At 34.3% G+C, this 18100-nt stretch overlaps 1 protein-coding gene across 1 annotated transcript in view; it reads right to left on the bottom strand.

Annotated features, from left to right (window-relative positions):
- Window positions 1-18100, bottom strand: part of ATM (ATM serine/threonine kinase) — a 173680-nt gene that overhangs the window by 65058 nt on the left and 90522 nt on the right. Inside the window, exons 33-39 of the mRNA XM_090265885.1 lie at window positions 13673-13768; window positions 11098-11269; window positions 9191-9332; window positions 7951-8127; window positions 5660-5837; window positions 3042-3129; window positions 261-416 (exon numbers count right to left, since the gene is read on the bottom strand). Coding sequence (XP_090122011.1) covers window positions 261-416; window positions 3042-3129; window positions 5660-5837; window positions 7951-8127; window positions 9191-9332; window positions 11098-11269; window positions 13673-13768 — 1009 coding nt within the window. The remainder of the gene's footprint in view (window positions 1-260; window positions 417-3041; window positions 3130-5659; window positions 5838-7950; window positions 8128-9190; window positions 9333-11097; window positions 11270-13672; window positions 13769-18100) is intronic.

The following is an 18100-nucleotide window of genomic DNA, read 5'->3' as shown; positions in this document are numbered from 1 at the left end:
CTATGGGGAATACAGGGAAAAAGAAGTATGGTCTCTGCCAATAGCCCATTATCTGTATGATTTTTACAATACTTCAGTAATAAACATCCCTACTTATTCCAGAACAGAATTACTCATTTCTTTTGAAAATATTATCATTTCTCTTTAAAAACTAGAAAATTTCTATCTAAAACAGTTAAATGGGGAAGTGAGGACAAAAATCTTTAATAAATAAATTTATTGAAACAATGTCAACATCAGTTTTAAAAATTTTCCTTTACCTTTTCTCTTGATCATCCATGTTTTTCTTATCTGCATAGATTTCTGCGTAGAGCAATGCGGTAAAGTGAGCAGCACAAGACTGAGCTACCTTGGCAACCTCTAGATAATTCAATTCCAGCCAGAAAGCATCATCAAACACTGTTCCTGAAGAAGATCTAAAGAAAATTTCTAAATGAAGTCATTTCCAAAGTATGTTGATATAAAATACAATGTTAGCAAGTAATGTTAAAAATAAAAATTACATTCAAATAACCAAAAACCATATTTCCCCAATGTATACAGTCATCCCTTGGTATCTATAGAGGATGGTTCTAGGACCCCATGCAGATACCAAAATTCACAGATGCTCAAGTACCTAACATAACACGGTGTATCACTTGCATATACACTATGCAAATCCTTCCATATACTTTAAATCATCTCCAGATTAGTTAAAATACTTAACACAATGAAAATACTATGTAAATAGTTGTTATCCTGTATTGATTGTTTAGGGAATAATGTCAAGAAAAATGTCTGTACATGTTCAGTACAGATGCAAACATCCTACACCTAACTACGTATTACATGTCAGCAATAATGTAAAATTTTAAAAAAAATATTTTTGATATGCAGTTGTTGAATATGCAAATGTGGAACCTGCTGATATGACACCTGGGGATACGAAGGGCTGACTGTAGCTATAAACAACTAAGATAACATGGCTGAAAAGCCCTATCTGTCATTATCTGTCACTCTTTTTTGGATCACACATCCCTTAGAAAATATGATGAAAGCTGCAGCTATCATCCCATATAAACTTGAGGTTCATACTTCCCCTTCACCAAGGAATCCATGGTTATAAGCTAAGAATAGGCTGCATTGAATAAGTAATAAGACATACACAAATCTTTCTTAATGGCCCATTTAATGAAAATACTGTTTCTTCTAACACATAGTTAAATGTCTTCCCTATTTGCAGCTCATTTTCTCCTTAGTTTTTTTGTCTAGGTTGGGTTATTTAATAAAAACTTTCCCCCGTGGTAACAGTAGGCCAGAAGTGAAAGGGATCACAGATATTTCCTTTTTCAAAAATGATATTATAGAGATGTGACACAGTAATGGTTAGAGCACTGGTTTTAGAATAGAATATGGCTATGTTCAATTATAGCTGGATCAAAAAACTCCCAAAATCCAGCAGGATCACCTACTCTGAGGATCATACAATTTAATTGCTTGATCCGCATCTAACAAGCAAAACAGAGACAGGCTCATAGATAGAGAGTAGGCTGACAACTTGGGTGCAGGGGGTTAGGGGGTGAAGAGGGTAAGCAAAAAGGAAAAAGGACTCATGGACATGGACAGCAGTGTGATGACTGCATGAGGGGTAGGTTGGTATAAGGAGTAAAAGTGGTAATAGGAAAAAATACAAAAAGGCAAATAAAAAAAACCCCAAGTATTAAGAATTTTTATCTTCTCCAAGTCTTACCAATGTTAACACCATTCTACTGCAATAATAAATCTGAAATGAATGATTGAAAGGTGAACCTGCCTCCTAACACCAAGAAAAGAGATGCTTCCAGCTGTAAAGCTTCTAATAAGCTTTCTCAGAATAGAATCTGTTACAAAACAATAAGGGGAATCAATAACTCTCCAACTAGAAACAGACACTGAGAGGCCTAACACTTCCTTTTCTAAGAATGGAGTAGAATGGTATGAGGAGGATATAGAGAAATAATTTTTAAAACGAAAATGTATTTAGGTTAAGCAATTTTCCACTTTTCCCCCACCTCTTCCACCCATACTTTTATCAACTACTGCCACAACCACAATAAACTCTCATGAGACATCAATTCCTACCTCCTTAAGTTATAGGTTTACTACATTATTTCTTCCAAGTACTGTCAACACTGGAGCAGTACAGATCAGACACCTAACTCACTCAAGTAATTCCTGCAATCGCTGTTAAAAATCTCTTGAGAAATAATAGGAACAAATGCATTGTATTGTAAAACAATTAATCAAAAACAAGAAAATAAATGCTGCCATAGCATAGTATTACCACATAGCACCATAGATTTTGAGGACCATCATGCACAGTAAAGTGATAGCTATATCAACATGGTATGTCAGGAGGGCCTGTGGCAGGAGCTCTCACACTCTATGTCATTGCGAGAGTCCTAAAGGGACTCTATGGTGACACTAAAACTCCAAGGTGGTAACTACCCCTCCCCTTAACTTCAATTTCCCTTCTGTAAACACCTCTCCACACTGTGCAGTGTATGCAAGTGGGTTGCCATGTCTGCATGCAGAGTTGCAACCCTTTGTTTTCCTGAAATAAATCCTTTTTGGTGACGAAACAACTAGTTGATACTGTTTTTCAGTGGACAAAAGAAACATATCTTATAATAAAGGTACATAAAGGAGACTTTTAGATAATGTAGTTACTATTATGAGCTAAAACGAAAGTGAAAAGTAATGCAACTGAATATAACCTGGAACATAAATTATTTCTTTCCCATCTCTTTGTAGATAAAATATAATAAAGCCTCAAAGGATATGTGATTTAGCAAAGATAACATTGCTACTGGTACTGTTAGGACTAGAATAGAGTTCCTGACACTGATTTAACTGAAGTACTACCCTAAACAGGGATTATTACAGGGAGGTATAAGCATCACACAAATTAAATACAGCACTTTGCAGCCACATCACTTCAAATAATCATGTTAAAATTCACTGAAGAGTAACAAGTTACACTTCCAAATCCCCAAACTCAAAAAGAAGTATTCATTAATTACCTCTTCTGTCTCCTCAAGTAGTCCACAACAGCAAGCATTGTTCTTTGTGACTTTTTACCCAAGCACCACCAGGAGAAGTGCTCTGGCTCTGACAAACAAGCAAAGATACCTCCTTTCAGTCCCAGGTGGACTTTCTCAATCACATTCTTCTTTTGATGTGTGTGTCTAACTTCCTCTAAACTAAAAAAAGTTCTGGTGGACAGTACCTAGCACAAAATTAGTCCTTAATAAATATGAATTAATAAATAAAATTTAATGGCATTCTTTTTCTTTTAAAAGAAACTACTGTGCTTAATAAAACTAGAAATTAATTTTAATTTAATTTTGCTTCCAAAGGTGCCTAATTCATTAATACAATAAATATTTATTTAGGATCTTTCATGTTCTAGATACAGTATAAAATTATGAATGAGACAGACTATTTCTCACCACCTAGAACTCATTAAATAGCCTGAGAAACTCTTAATACAACGTGATAAATACTATAATAGAAAAAGTTTAGAATACCATAGAGGAACATAGAAAGGAACATACATTCAACAGAAAAAGTTTCACAGAAAAACTGAGATCTGAAAGAAGAGTGATGGTCCAGCAGGAGAGGAGGAAAGGACAGTGTTCCAGGCAACAGCTATACTACCCAAGATGACTGGAAAAAGAAAGAACTTGGAGAATTGACTTAAAGAATTTCAATATGGCTGAACCAGAGAGATGTAAAGCAGTAAGGACATGGGGACAAAGAGAAATACATGAACTAAAGTTATTGATAACAGATTTGGCAGGATTTGGTAATCAGCTGAGTCATGTGAGTGATTACTGGCTTAAGCAACTGCATGTCATTCCCTGAAGAGGCAGACATTAGAGAAGCAGGCTGGGGGAAGAGAACGAAGATGGTAAGTTTCCCTTTTGAAAGTTGAGTATGAGATGCACACAGGACATTCAAGTGAAGGCAGTGAGACTTATGGAGATCAGAAAAGATAAACCAATTAATTTAATGAAATCTATATTTACTTTCCTTTTCAATAACAGAATTTTACATGTAAAGTTTGAATTTGCAGTTAAGGCAATGAAAAGATCAGCATTCTAAACAGAAATAAAACTGGCTGATTTTGTCTTTAAATGTGCGTACTTAAATGTGCATGTATAAATGATAAACGTGAAAAAAAAAGTCTTGGCCATGTTCATAATAATAAATGTGTCAGGTTATCATAGGTACTGATTATATTACACTTGGTAAACAATAAAATTGTGTTTAATACTACTTTTAATTATGTAATATTTAATGTTTAAGTGCTTACTGGTAACTGTGAATTATTTATACCTGTGCTTCCCAGATTAACAAAAGGAGATATATTCTAGATACTTTTCAAAGTCTCTGAGAATTTTTATTCTAGGACTTTCATTACAATGGTCTAAAGAAAATTCATATCAGCATATTTTGGACCATTTACATGACTAATTTATAATCCAGGAGAACTGCAGGATGGGCACCCATATCTATATTTATAATTATAATTAATTATTTCAAAATAGTAGATCTGTAATTGCTGTTAGCCATTAGAAAAGAACACACGTAAAACATGAAGCAGAGTAAAGTTAAGTCTAAATGCCATTGCCATCATGTCAAATTAAACTTGTACTAGTAAAAGTGAAAAAGAAAAAAAAAAAAAATGAGAGAACTGAGTAATCATGACATGTGCCAAAGTAACCAGTCAAGTCTGGGAAGACATTTACATTAAATTAATACTCTCTTTATAATTGCATTGGTCTTAAAATACAATTAAGTGAATTTGTACCTATTCTTATGTTTGCACATAAAATACATTAATACATTATATTAAAGAGAATAAGTTAACATTAAAGATCTATGAAATTTTTCTTTCTATTGAAATTTAAGTTTGAAAACCTGACCTATGATGTACTCAACTATACATACACATGTAATGTAAACCGAGTTCCTGATGGAATTTCTGCTTGAGCTCTTCTTAGCATAGGAAATACTTTGGTAGCATGAAGAATATTAGGTTATAAAATTAAATAAAGTATAATCCAATTAAAAAACTGGAAAAATACATACCAAATGTTAACTGTCATTATTCTAGATCATAAAACTATGGGTAATTTCATTAACTTCTGTTAATTTTTAATTTTTCTATACTTTCCACAATAAATATGATTATGTAATAGAAAAGATTTTAAAAAATGAGTCAGTCAGAGCTTTCATATGAAAATTCCATGATATCTCCAACAGTAGCCATAATATTTGACTGCACATTTGGCTGCCTTTCCCTTTGCTAGAATATAGGGTGTGTCTTGTTCATATCTATATTGCCAAGTGCCAAACACAGTGCTTGACACATACTGAATGCTCCATTAGTTGCTCCATTACTAATAGCCACATTTTACTGTGGGACTCTGACTCAAGTATTATCCTAGGTGCTAAATATACATCATCTCATTGAAAACTTGCTACAATTGTTACCCTCAATCTATAAATGAAGTAATAAATGATTAGATTATGAAATTAAGCCTATAAAGCATCTTGATAAGATTCAAACATATCTATCTTTCTCTAGAAATGAGACATTAAAAGTATAAATGTGAGAAATTTAACAGAATACCTGAATCCAAATTTGCAGGGGTTGTGGATCTATTTGTTTGTGAAGAGTGTCTAAAAGAGTTAGAGAAAAACCCCTGAATGTGTGTAGAAAGCAGATTTCTCCATGATTCTTCTGTATCTTGTAATAAAATATCATGAATCAAGTATGGAAGCACAGCCTGACAAAAGTCAGCTTTTACCTAAAACACACAAGCACATCAATAGTTTAAGTAAAAAAAAAAAAAAAAAAAATTCAAACTTTATTCTATGCTACTGCTATATAAGCTTTTAATAAATTGATGGATGAATATGCCAGAAATCCAATATACTGCTAAAAACATACCAAAGAACATGTGTACCAGATAGTGTTTTTTAAAAAGAAATTCAAACATACCTAGAATATCTATATAAAACATATGTGGTTAGTTACCATGTTAATTGCTCATTTCCAGTCTAGGCCATTTTCATATAGTGTCTACAAATGAAATTATTTCACTACTGTAAATAAAATGTTAAAGTTGAAAAGTGTTACTAATAACAGAAGTTCTTGCATTTGATATAAGAAGAAATAGGGATCAAAGTTAATGAAAAAAGTTGAAAATCTGATTTTTGCACATTTGCTAAACTCAGTGTTGAGTTACAATAGTAATTTTAAAATGTTTATTTTTTAGTAACCTCAATTTCTGGGTATAAAATTTGAATGTTTATTTGTGGTATACTCCCAAGTACTAAAAAATGCTTTAATATGTCTGATACATTAAAAGTGTACTGAACCTTATTTTTGCCAGAATACTATCTTCATATATTCATCACATGCCACACACATGTGATGAATATATTGTAATGGGTTATTTTTTACTCTTTGCCATCTTTTGTGTTTTACCTCAGTGGCAGGTTATTTTTTGCTCACGTGTCCTAGCAACCTTGAGCCCCCTTTTGCTAGCTGACTCTAGCTGTTATCTGGCTACCCCAAGGACATGAGAATAGTGTCGGGCCAAGTATTTATCAGCTGAAGTTCCTTCTAAATTAGAAAGTATGTATATATGTAGTTTCTCACGCCTGTGTAGTTTTTTTTTCTCTTTTGTTGTTATCTAGTTACCCCAAGGACATAGGAATAGTTCTGTTGCCTTTAAAAACCTTTTAGTCTGTAAGGCGGGGCGGCTCTCCCATCTTCTGCTTCTGAAAGTGGGAAGACCCGTCCCTGGCCAGGTAAATAAACGCCATAAATTTACTTCTAAATTGCCTCGTGTCCTCTTTGCTCGCTAATACTCCATAACAATATGAAGACAGACTATAGATTACCATTACTAATTTCTTGTTAAAGTAAAGACAAGGCAAAAGTCCAGTTTTGGGAAAAGAGAAATTAAGGAACTAGGAATTGACGTATACATAAATGTATGTTTTGAACATTTTATCTTCTGGCCCAAAGTCAGAATTCTACAAACATCTTGGGTGTGCTCACTAATGAGAAATGAGTTGTGGGTGCATCAGGGTTTCGCTCTGCTGACGTGGTCGAGTGCAGTGCAGCACCACAGACAGTCTGATGATTGACTCACTGTTAGCACTTTTTCTGTAAGAAATGAAGACTGTGTTGTAAACTACTTTCAATGAGTGAACCTTACCACAATATCCACTTCTCACCAGTTATCTGTAATTGGTGGATGTTTGACCTCTCAGATATTTTGTTTTCACATTTCTGGTGAATCATGTTGGCAGTACTATGAATTAGGTAGCTTTTAAAGTCATAGAGCACCATCAGCGTGCTGTTTTGGATGACATATTTGATAAAAGCATGTAACATACTTTTTGTTTGATTTGGTACATACTCTCTATTGAAATAAATTGTACTGTACTTTCAAAAATAAAAATACAATACTAATTGCTACACCATCTCTCTTTCTCATTCAAGAAAGCATATCAGGGAAAGTAAATGACAAAGACTTTATAAAAAGGAGGAAACAAACAAAACAAGAGCTGGCTTTTGCTTAATGTAAATATTTACAGTGACCAGAATTTTAACTATTTGCTTGATGTACCCCTTAGAACCCAGCCAGTACGTAACTACCTCACAGCTGAAACCCACTGCATAAAGTTGTGGCTACATAAAGATGTCCTGTTGGATGGATTCACAACAGCCGAGTATAGTGATGTTGCATAAGGAAGACAACCTCAGTTCTCTTTTTAGATATGTTATAGACCGCAACACTATACACAGGAGCCAAATGGAATGGGACAGGCAAGCTATTAAAGGGAAAAAGCAAATGAAAAAAGCAAAGACAGAAAGGGATTAAGCAAGACCAAGTATCTTTTTACCTCACAGATTGGCTTTAGTAATTGAAGAATTTCACTTTTTATGCTTCCACTATCCAAAAAAGCACAAGTCAGTGTCTTGATCCAAATGTCATGATTTTCACTTTGAGGAATCCACAGACTTGTATCATCCAAGCCCTCCAAAGGGTTTTCTCTATCAAGTCTGGGAACCTCTAAACACTGGGGAAAAAAAAGTGATGAGAAAATATAAATAAGGTAATCAGAAATACATTTCACCTTTCCCATGTATAGCAAATATCTAACAATAAACAAATCTATTTTCCAATAATACTACATACAGTTAAAACTAAATCTGGAGGCCAGGATTACCTTTTAAATTCAAAATACATTTATAGTTACATGAGTCACACTGGTATGGTAAAAAAAAAATAAAAAATCACTGGTCTAGACAGCAGAGAATGAGTTCTACTCTCAGCTCCCTAGTAATATCTTATACAGATCACAAACTCTCTGCCTCATTTGTCTCATGTACAAAATTTGTCCGAGTGTATTAAACAGAATTGAGTTCAAGATGAAGATTTTAAAATGTTCTAACTATGGTGTTTTACAGGTTACATTACTAATTTTATTAATATTTTATATTACCACTAATTTCTTTAAGACCAAAATTATATTTATGATTCTTCAAAAGTACTATTTCAATGATGGGTATATACCCTGATATTAAATTAGTGAAAACTCAATCGTTCATTTCTCAGGCACTTTATGAGAAGGATACATTAAACAGGAATATTTAGACTACAAAAGAAGCAAGAGATCTTAAATGTCCTTCAGAGAGTACTTTTGGTGGAATCTTGTTATGATATCAGGATGCAAAAAGGGAGAAATTGATAGGTCATCTTATTTTTTAGTGGGGGGTAGTAATACTTAAACTTGCTATATAAACAAATACTTGCTTGTTGATTTCAATACCTAATAACCGCACCCAGGATCAATGGCTTTTATGGAATCAAAGTCAGGGTTTTCTCCTCCTAAGAAAAATGGCCTATATATTAGGAACTCCTCCTTTCCCCAAATCAATCATCATTTCTCTAGGCTATCTATATTTCAGCTTTTCCACATTGCCACACAAATCCCTTGGATTCAGTTAAGTACAGCTGGATTTATAAAAAAGATAAATGTTAGTATAATACTATTTAAGCAACTTGATATTCCTGTCCCACAGCCAAAGGAACTGTTCTAGAACAGTGGATATTCAATAAACATTTATTATTTGAGACACCTTTTTCTTTGATGATCTAAAAGGGTGTAGATAGACCAGCATTGGATCAGCTGTCGTCTTGTAAATCTCCCAGAAGGTATGACCAGTCTTTGTGGCTAAAATGTTTTTCAAACAGGTAACAGCAGCTGATCTCACTTTGACACTGAAAAACAGGTATAATGCAAAAGCCCATAATGTATATCAACAGTTAATCTTGATAAATGTTAAACACAAATAAAAAAATTAAAAAACTATATATAAATTTAGGAATTATATATATTTATTAGGAAATTTAACATCAATAAAATTCTATTACATCACAGTCAAAATTATCCAAGGATTTTTCATATTCTTTCTGTAAACCTGAGTTATTCATCACTGCAATAGCAATTCCCTTCATTCAATAAAGTTTATATTATGACTACTGAAAATTAAAAGAACTCAATAAAGTAAAATAACATTGACTAATAAAAATGAATAATGAAAGTGACAGCATAGTAATTCACATGAGAAAATAATATTTTGATAATGTTTTCTTCAAGAAATACATGTAATTAGGGGTAAGAGAGAATATTTCACACCAAATGATAAAATTATCATCTAGAACAATTTTAGACAAACAGGAAGTGCACACATATTGTGACCAAAAGCTACCTGAGAATCATTGGCTAAGGCATCTAAAACCTGTAATAAAACACTGAAGGTCCTTTTCTTTTGAAAAAAACAAAACAAAAAAAATCAAGAAAAGGAGGGCTACAATGCAAGAGCACAGAAATATAACAGATGACAAAAAATGTCATAAAGCCTGATACTCTAAATAATGTAGAGTTATCATCATTTTAGGTTTCTTAATATATCATATAGAAACATAAATTCTAAAGTTGAATTCACCCTCAGTTCCTCCATACCCAATTAATCAGTAAGTCCTGCTGCCTCTATGTTAGAGACATACCCTGGTTCCATCCCAGGTAGAATTTATGTGGTAAGTATATGGATTATTGTAAAATTCTTTCAACTTTGCTGTTTGTTTGAAAATTTTTATTATAAAATGTTGTGGGAAAAAACCATGCCACGCTGTTTATTATAACAGCAACAAAAAAGATACATGTCCATTAAATCAACAATGAAAGCACAGATATTACTATCAATCGTTATTCCTCAAGAAAAGGCAGGAAGGGTTTGGAAGGTAAAAGATCCAAAACACCTACTGACCTTAAGATAGATGCCCAGTTGTGAGCAACAATTCTTTGAACCCACACCTCCCCCAAAATGGGAATGAGTTGGTCACATATACCAAAAATAAATAAACAAACAAACATATAAGAAAAGGGGCAAAGACAGAAAGCAAAAGTAACTTTATAACTATCAAGCTGAAATTATTATAATATTTGTCACAATTTTGTTCGACAGAGAATAGGTAAAACATAACTCTGATTAGCTTAAGAAGTTTTAAGATGTCAAATGTCAGTTGTACAACTTATTTTAAAGGAATCAAAATAGCCTAGCTAAGAAGAGGGGCACATTTGATTTTGCCAATGCCCCAAATAGCAAACTTTGCATTTCCATACTTAAGTGTTCTATGCAGAACCACCTGGCAATTTTCTTATTATCTATTTATCTAGTCTATTCTCACCAGAATTTCACATGGACTTTGCCTAGTATATTCATCACTACATCAAATGACTGGTACAAAGTAGGATTTCAGGAAATTTGTGCACTAATAAAAAATATAACAATTTTCATTAAAATACTTGAGACTGAAAAAATAAATTAAAAAATAAAATAAAATACTTGAAACTGAAAGCAAAGTGTGTGAACATAAAAGGAAAACTTTAGTTAATGGAAATGCTAATTTATTAAGTATCATTTTCCTTGAATGTCAGATTAAGTAAATGGTACCAGAAAAAAAACTATCATTAAGTACTCACCAGTCTTCTACCAGTGTATTATTCAGGTAGGTCAACATCGTGAGTGTCCACTGAAGCTCTCTATCTTCAAATAACTCAAGGGCCTTGGTATAAGATGTATCTTTACTATGTCGTATAGCTATCATAGAGAAATCTACAGGACCCACTTCTCCCAAGCAGCTTCCAACAGCCTCTACATGTAGAAATTACATTTCAGTAGAGTTAGAGCTAAGAGATCAGACATATAATAGAAATTTCCTAATTTCCAAAATACAATGCTGTGTTGCCATTCTTCATGAGTTAAATGTTTCTCAAAGATTTTGAATACATTAAAGATGTTACAAAATATTGTATCATTCCCTTTCCATATCATCCATATGGGCAATATCTTCCACTATAAAATTATATTCAAGGGCTAGATTAAATATCAACAATTATAGATATTAAGGATGAAAGTTTAAACATAGCTACTGTATTAGAGTATCAACAGACTTTAAAACTGACAAATGTTTTAGGTATTATGTACATAAGGACCACAAATCTTTAAACAATTCAGCAAAAACTCACACATACACAAACATGAGCATGCGCATACACATAATATTTTTTTTCCTATCTGTGTTATTACTACCTAGTTGAACATGGAATATTTTCAGCATGCCAAGGGACTCCATCATGCTCTTTCCTAGTATTGCTGGCATTTCTTAAAGTATGTTCACATATATTTTGAAAGTTATCCTTTCAAAAGCTAAAGCCTAATTTTCTCCCCTTGAGTATGGGCTGTCCCTTAGTGGCTCACTTCTAGAAAACATAATGTGTACAAGTCTTTAACTTCCTTGATTATATTTATCTGCAAGTATTTAATTCTCACATGCTATTATAAATTAAAGTGTAAATGAAATGGATTTCCTTTCTGGAATGTTTGTTGCTGGTGGATAGAAACACTACTAAATTCTGTGTGTTGATCTTGTATTCTACAACATTGCTAAATTCATTTATTTGCTGCAGTATAACAGATTTCTTATAGATTCTCTGGGATTTTATATATATATATATACATATATATATATAAGTTACCTATAAGTAGAGATCATTTTATTTCTTCCTTTCCAATTTGAAAATTTTTTATCTCTTTTCTTGAACTATTTCTCTGGCTAAAACTTCAAATATAACATGAATAGCAGCGGTAGAAGTGGTCAACCTTTTCTCATTCCTGATTTGAAAGAGGTAACTTTTAATCACTTGTTACTAAGTATGATGTTTGTTGTGTGTACAAATATCACACTATGTAGGAAAGCCACTTATGCTTCTGTAGCAAATGTGGTTTCTCCCCAGAACCGGTACTACTATGGACAAAGGGGTATATTTCTTGATTAAAGAAAACTAGAGCGCTAACAGCTTCTGTTGCTTGGTCTGGGTGTGCTCTGCTTGTGAACATTCTTCAAGTTACATATTAATGATCTCCATATTTCCCTGATATAAAATATATTTCAGAAAAATATTTACAAAAAGAGTAAGTACTCTAAATGTCAGACTCTCAATGAGAAGTTAAGAAGGACTCCATTGAAAGATAGTAAGATTTGGGAAGCAGTTCTTATTCCTCCCACTTTTCTTATTTGAAGGAATGCTGTCACGACAACTTCAAGCTGGTTTTAATGTGATTTTTCCCTCCTGTGATAACAAACCTAAATATCTACACTAGGAATGATACTGGCTATTTATCTTACTTTAGTTTACTCACAAACAGTGATAGTAAAGAACTTGAATACAGTTTTAATATTTGACTTCAATCTAGCAGTCCAAGCCCTCATTTTTATCTTTTATATAAAAAAATTAAGTACCAGTCATTTATAATACATATCAGAAGTAAATTTATTTGATACTTAGCAAAAAACAGGTGTATCTCACTTTCCTAAATTATTGGCAAGGCATTTTCAAACTGACAGTTATGCACACATGTAAATGACTAAGTTTTTACTTTATATAATGTAAATGTCTAAGAAGGAAAATATGAAAGGAGGGTGACTTAGGGATACTGGAACCATATAGAAATACTACTTAGTACAGTATTCCCTCACTTATCGTGGGTATTATGTTCTAGACCCCCCCGCGATAGGTGAAAATCTGAGAAGTAGAAACCTTACATTTATTTTAGTATATATATATATATTTTAAGGCTTTATAAACCTTTTCCACACACTTATAAACCATTCCCAGTCCCTTATTAACCTTTTCTATACTTTTATAAACACTACTTATGTTCTAAACATATTCTACACTTTTTTTCCAGCCCCTCCCTCTTTCCCTTATATTCAACACTCTTAAACCTATGTAACTTTAACAACATATGTATACAGTACCGAAAAATCCTGCAATATAGCGAAAAATCCGCAATAAATAATTAAATATAATAGTTTTAAAGATCCTGCGATACAGTGAGGCCGCAATAAGTCAACCACAATATAGTGAGGGACTACTGTGTCTCACATTTCCCCAATACCCCAAATGACACACTTTTACTACTTTTGAAAATATTATGAAATGATTACTGAAACAAAAAACTCATAGCTCACAGTCATTCAACCAAACAGTTTACCTAAAACTTCTCTTTCACCAGTATGATTTAACGCCGTCTTGGATAACTGCAACAAGTTCACAACTAGCTTCACCACTATGCCATCTTGCGGGTTATCTAGGAGCAGTTTTGAAAAAATAAAGCTGTTATGGAGACAACGGTTTTCAATATACTTACCTATTAAAATTTTATGACTAAAAAACTTTTCTCAAGTTTTTGAAAAGGTTTTATATCATGAGCACTTCAAAAATATGAAGTGATACCAGGAATATTCTCTCACAATGCTTTGAAATGAAAAGTCAACTGCAAAAGGCAGTGGAAAAAACACAAATATGTGTACATTAAACAACAACCTACTAAATAATGACTGTGCTGAAGAAAAAATCAAAAGATATATGAAAACAAATGAGAATGACAATACATTGTATCAAAACTCATGGGATGCAACAAAAGTGGTAATCAGAGGGAAGTTTACAACATTACAAGCCTGTATCATGAAACAAGAAAAACCCCAAATAGATACATATCAGAGCATCTTAAATAAATAGAAATAGAAGAACAAAAAAGGAAATGGAAAAATTAGAGCAGCCCTGTCCAGGTGCTCAGTTTGTTGGGAGTGTCATCTCATACAAAAATGGGTCATGGATTCTAATCCTGTTCAGGGTAAATATCTAGGTTGTGGGTTCAATCCCCAGTTGGGGCATGTGAGGAAGGTAACCCATCGATGTGTCTCTCTCACATCAATGTTTCTCTCTCTCTCTCTCACCTCCTTACTCTTTCCCTAGAACCCATAGGCCTATCCTGAAGTAAGGATTGGGAAAAAAAAAAAAAAGACAATTAAATGAAATAGAAAACAAAAAGACTATACAAAAAATTATGCAACAAAGAACTGGTTCTTCGTAGAAATTAATAAAATTGACTAACCTCCGGCTACACTCGGTGAAGAAAAAAAAAAACTCAAACAAAATTGAAAATGAAAGAAAAGTTATCACAGACACCATGGAAATATAAAGGATCACACAAAAATATTATGAGGCCACAGTGAGGGGACGACATCTTGCCAAGATGGAGGCCTAGACAGACACATTGTATCTCCCTCCACAACTAAGGAATACAACTACCTCAAAACTATAGACAACCAGAAGTTCCAGAAAGCTGAGCTGCATAGAGGTCCAACAAACAAAGATATAAAGAAAAATACTCATCCAGACAGGCAGGAGGGGTGGAGTCGGGGCTGAGAGGACGCAGCGTGGTGGTGGCAGCAGTGGTAGCGGCAGCAGGCACCAGAAAGCGCAGTGACACATTTTAAAAAGTCAGGAGGGACATCTGGGGGGCACTCTCTCAGCAACAGACCAGACCACGCAGCTCACAGTCCCATTGCTGGGGAAAACCAAGCCTCATTGCTTCTGACTGTGCAAACCAGTGGGGGTTGGGGCGAAGGAAGAAACTGCCAGTCTCTTAGCAGAGTCCGCTTGTTTAAAGGGACCCCACAGTCTTAGCAGGTCCACAGACCCACCAACTCTGGGCACGACAGCCAGGACAACAACTAGAGAGGTGCCAGTCGCATACAAAGTGGGAGAAGTGCCTGGAAAAGTGGTGAGTGTTGAGTAAGCGACATTGTTCCCTCTCTGAACCCTCCCCCACATACAGCGCCACAATGTGGTGAAACAGGTCGCCCTCTACTGATGAGACACCTAAGGCTCCTCCCCTTACAACGTAACAGGAGTGACAGCTCCACCTAAGACAAAGAGGCAAACAAACACAGGAGAATGTCAACATGAGGAGACAGAGAAGTATGGCACAAAAGGGGGAACGGGTCAAGGTTCCATTGGGAGAACTAAGCAACGAGGAGATAGCCAACCTAACAAACGAGGAGATAGCCAACCTAACAGATGAAGAGTTCAAAACACTGATGACAAAGATGCTCACAGGCTTGAAAAATATGCTTAAGTATGACAAATGCATTAAGGAAGAAGTGAAGGCTATGTTAAATGAAATGAAGGAAAATCCACACAAAACCAATGGCGAAGGGAAGGAAACCGGGATTCAAATCAATGATTTGGAACATAAGGAGGAAAACAACAGTCAGCCAGTACAGAAGGAGGAAACAAGAAAGGAATAAAATGAGAGGCTTAGGAATCTCTGGGACAACTTTATACTTGCCAACATCCAAACCATAGTGGTTCCAGAAGGAGAAGAGGAAGAGCAAGAAATGGAAAACTTATGTGAGGAAATAATGAAGGATAACTCCCCATATTTGGCGAAGGAAATAGACATACAATTCCAGGAAGCACAGAGAGTCCCAAACAAGCTAGACCTAAAAAGGACCACACGAAGACACATCATCATTAAAATGCCACAGGTTCAAGACAGAGACAATAGTAAAAGCAGCAAGAGAAAAGCAGAGCGTTAACTACAAAGGGATGCCAATAAGACTATCAGTCAATTTCTCAAAAGACACTTTGAAGGCAAGAAGGGACTGGCAAGAAGTATTCAATGTGATGAAGAGCAAGGACTTACAACCAAGATTACTCTATCCAGCAAAGCTATCATTTAGAATGTAAGGGCAGAGAAAGTGCTTCCCAGACAAAGTAAAGCTAAAGGAGCTCATCATCACCAAGCCATTATTATATGAAATGTCAAAGGGACTTACTTAAGAAAAAGATCAAAACTATGAAAATTAAAATGACAACAAACTCTCAACCTTCAACAACTGAATCTAAAAATTAAAAATAATTTCCAACTAGGCAAACCGGAATAGGAACAGAATCATAGGTATGGGGATCATTTGGAGGGTTATCAGTTGGGATGGTGAAGGGGTAGAAATGGGAAAATGGTGCAGGGATTAAGAAGCATAATTGATTGATACAAAATAGAAAGGGGGAAGTTAAGAATAATATAGGAAAGCATCAAGCCAAAGAATGTATATGCACGACCCACAGACATGAACTAGTGGGATTACTGTAGGGAAAGGGGGTACTGGGTAGAGGGGAGCAAAGGGGGAAAAACTGAAACTACTGTAACAACATAATCAATAAAATATACTTAAAAAAAAAGGATATTATGAAAGACTATATGATACCGAATTCAATAACCTAGAAGAAATCGATAACATCCTAAAAGATATAACCTTCCTAGACTGAATCACGATTAAGTGGAACATCTAAGTAAGCAATCAGTAGTGAGGAAATTGAAACAACCATAAAACTTCCCCCAAAGTTCAGGACCTGATAGCATTCTAGTGCATTCTACTCAACAGTCAAAGAAAACTGGATAGATATCCTTCTCAAACTCTTCCAAAAAATTTGAAGAGGAGGCAATGCGTCCTATCACATTTTACTAGGCCAACATAACCCTACTCTCAAAACCTGGCAAGAGTAACATACAAAAAAGAAAACTACAGGCCATTATATCTGATGAATACAGATGCAAAAATCCTAAACAAGACGCCATCATATTGAATACAACAATACATTAAAAAGATAATACATCACTGATCAAGTGGGGTTCATTTCAGGTACATAAGGATGTTCAACATATGAAAATAAATCACTGTGTATAACACATTAACAAAATAAAAAATAAAAATTATATAAATATATCAATAGATGAAGAAAAAGCACCTGACAGGACACAACTTTCATTATTAAAAACACTGAATAAAATGGATACAAAAGAACAGTACCTCAACATAATAAAGGCCATTTATGACAATTCTATGATACATCATGTGTATATTGCAGTGTGCCCACCACCCAAAGTCAAATCTGTCACCATATACTTGAACAGATGGCTTCACAGATGAATTTTGCCAAACATTCCAAGAAGGACTAACACCTCTCCTCAAATTACATCACAAAATTCAAGAGAAGGGGAAGGCTCCTAAACTCATTTTATGAGGCCAGCATTATCCTAATTCCAAAACCAGATAAAGAAGTTACAAAGGAAGAAAACTATAGGTAATATCATTAATGAACATAGATGGTAAGATCCTCAAAAAAAAAGAAAAAATTAGCAAACCGAATACAGCAATGCATCAAAAAGATGATACACCATGAATAAGTGGGATTTATTCCAGGAATGCAACGTTGGTACAACATTCACAAGTCAATAAATGTGATTCACCACATACACAAAATGAAAGATAAAAACTACATGATCATATCAACAGATGCAGAAAAAGCTTTTGATAAAATCCAGCACCCATTTATGATAAAAACTCTCACCAAAGCGGGAACTGAGGGAACACACCTAAACACAGTAAAGGCATATATTCAAACCCACTGCCAGCGTCATAGTCAATCGGCAAAAACTACAAGCATTCTCCTTAGATTGGGAATAAGTCAGGGATGTCTGCTTTTCACCTTTCAACATAGTATGGGAAATCCTAGCCACAGCAATCAGATAAGAAGAAGAAATAAAAGGCATCCAAGTTGGAAAGGATGAAGT

Source organism: Furipterus horrens, unplaced genomic scaffold, assembly GCF_987537825.1.
Source record: "Furipterus horrens unplaced genomic scaffold, mFurHor1.1.pri manual_scaffold_2, whole genome shotgun sequence".
Taxonomy (NCBI): domain Eukaryota; kingdom Metazoa; phylum Chordata; class Mammalia; order Chiroptera; family Furipteridae; genus Furipterus; species Furipterus horrens.
Note: the sequence above shows the minus strand (reverse complement) of the source record. Positions and strands in the feature narration are given on the sequence as shown.